Source organism: Dinoponera quadriceps, unplaced genomic scaffold, assembly GCF_001313825.1.
Source record: "Dinoponera quadriceps isolate SergipeBrazil2010 unplaced genomic scaffold, ASM131382v1 scaffold278, whole genome shotgun sequence".
Lineage (NCBI taxonomy): Eukaryota > Metazoa > Arthropoda > Insecta > Hymenoptera > Formicidae > Dinoponera > Dinoponera quadriceps.
The window spans coordinates 1,231,481-1,233,483 of record NW_014554664.1 but is presented as its reverse complement, the minus strand read 5'-3'; the positions used below and the strand labels follow the sequence as shown (position 1 = coordinate 1,233,483).

The window sequence follows — 2,003 nt, the reverse complement described above, 5'->3', positions numbered from 1 at the left end:
GCCGCCGGCGCCACCCGCCGACGAGTTGGGCCCGCCGCCACCGGCCCCGCCGCCGCCGCCTCCGCCGCCGACGACGGAATGCCCGCCGGGTGGTGGGGGCGCCGAATCGTGAGGAGTCGTCGAGTGCGCCTGTTGCACGGGTAGTGCGCCAGCATAGTATCCGCCGTTGATCCCCTCGGGGTAGCTGCTGGAGAAAGCGAAAACACAACAGATCATGGCAGTCCCTCGACAAATTTGTGCAGTTTTGTGCGTTTTTACTTTTTTTTTTTTCGGTTTTACACACAGCGCGCGTGCACAGCGCGCCGCTGTTTTTTTCGGTTTTTTTGTTTACTTGTTTGGTTTTTTTTTACATTTCGTTTGGCGAAGTGTGTAGCTTCCCAATTCGAGTGTTTTGCGATCGATTTGGCTCTAGGAGCAGCGGTCTAGTGGTCCTTGCGACGCGCGAACAGGAAGGAGGAACACACAGGTAGACATTTTCTCTTTAAGAGAATTCGTCTCTGTTTCGCTTCGCACACACCGTAGAGCAAATTGTCTCGTCTACCGCGGTTTCCGTTTTACCCGTTCGTTCGATCGTGCGTTCGTTTGCGTTTTTTTATGACTGTTTTTTTTTTATTTTTCGCTACACACACATTCTCGCGTGCTCGGGCTATTTCGGGCTCGAGAGAGAGTGATTCCATTTCCGCGCAATCGCAGATAACAACGGAAGGCTAACATCTGCTTGAAAATCCGTTTCTGCAAAAATTACGATATCTATTTCGCGGTGCAGTGAGAAATGTTAAAAGAGAGAGAGGATTGTATTACAATTGTTGTGTCAAAAAAGAGAGCAACACGGTGCAATTGCGCGGACGCAATTGCGTATACAGTGTACCGTCCCCGTTTTGCGAAGGGGGGCACCCTGTATACAAGGGTTTCGTGCGCGCGCGCACGAAACGAGACAAAATTACGATCCGCCGGGACGGATCGTAATTCTGTCGGGACGTCAAGACTTTTTGCTCGAGACGTCAGTCAAATAAGTCTCTTCTTTCGTAATTTTGTGCTTTTCAATTTAGACTGGGGTTGGGAAGGGGATGCAAAAAGGCGCTTACTCTTACCCAGTCGAAGACAGGAAATACTCCTTGTTGACGCAGTTCCGCAGGCAATCGGGAATGCGACCGACTATGGCTCGTCGGATCTCACTGGCCGCCATTTCGCGCAATTCAGTGCAGCTGGCATCGCTGTAGAATGCGGCATGTGGTGTGCAAAGAAGATTTGGCGCATCTTTCAATGGACCTGCGTGTTACACGTACGAGATCGTGAGGTTCGCACAGATCGAAGGGGACTGAATTGATAACGCGGATGGAAAATGGTAAGGACGGCAGCGCCCAACGTGCATTGTTTCGAGCCTGACTGCAAGCCCCACTCCCCAAAATTTATATTATCTTCAAAAATAGGTTAAAAAGTGTTCAGCACTCTCACTCGGCTTATTGTGACACATTTCCTTTTATCGTAATCATTTGAAGTTGCATTTAATCATTTGAAGTTGCATTTAAAAAATTAAGCTTTTGTGGAAATACGTTTACTAAGACATTTTACTTAGTTTTTAACATTTAATCTGTCCTATAAGTCGATAGTCAGTAAAATTCAGATATATACCCCGGTATATTAACACATAAATTAAACCATAACTATCACTACTTTGAACGTTTTTTGAAATATGAAAGTAGGAAAATTTAACAGAAATTGCGTTGATACCAATGGCCGTCACTTCAAACACCTTCTGTAAGTATAAACTTTCCTCATCTTCATCTAGTCGTTAATAAAATATCTTTCGATGATATTTAACGTAACAATTATCGTATCATCCTGTATGTCATACTTAACATTCGAGATAAAAAAGTATTAAAATTTTATTCGAGACAAATGTCCAAGTATGTGATTTTATTTTAACACGTTTCGTGTCGATCCAAATTTCATTGGTGACGCACACAAGCACTTTTATAGTGTATATATACTTTGTACTAATT

General features: G+C 44.8%; 1 protein-coding gene across 2 annotated transcripts in view; it reads right to left on the bottom strand.

The window, feature by feature from the left end:
* LOC106740628 (C-terminal-binding protein) overlaps window positions 1-2,003 on the bottom strand; it is a 46,998-nt gene that overhangs the window by 9,527 nt on the left and 35,468 nt on the right. The window contains exons 8-9 of one of the 2 annotated variants that reach the window (XM_014611857.1): window positions 1,092-1,269; window positions 197-732 (exon numbers count right to left, since the gene is read on the bottom strand). In XM_014611857.1, coding sequence (XP_014467343.1) covers window positions 708-732; window positions 1,092-1,269 — 203 coding nt within the window. In that variant the 3' untranslated portion in view covers window positions 197-707. Of the gene's footprint in view, window positions 1-196; window positions 733-1,091; window positions 1,270-2,003 lie in introns of those variants that run through there. The other variant, XM_014611858.1, reaches the window with a different exon arrangement.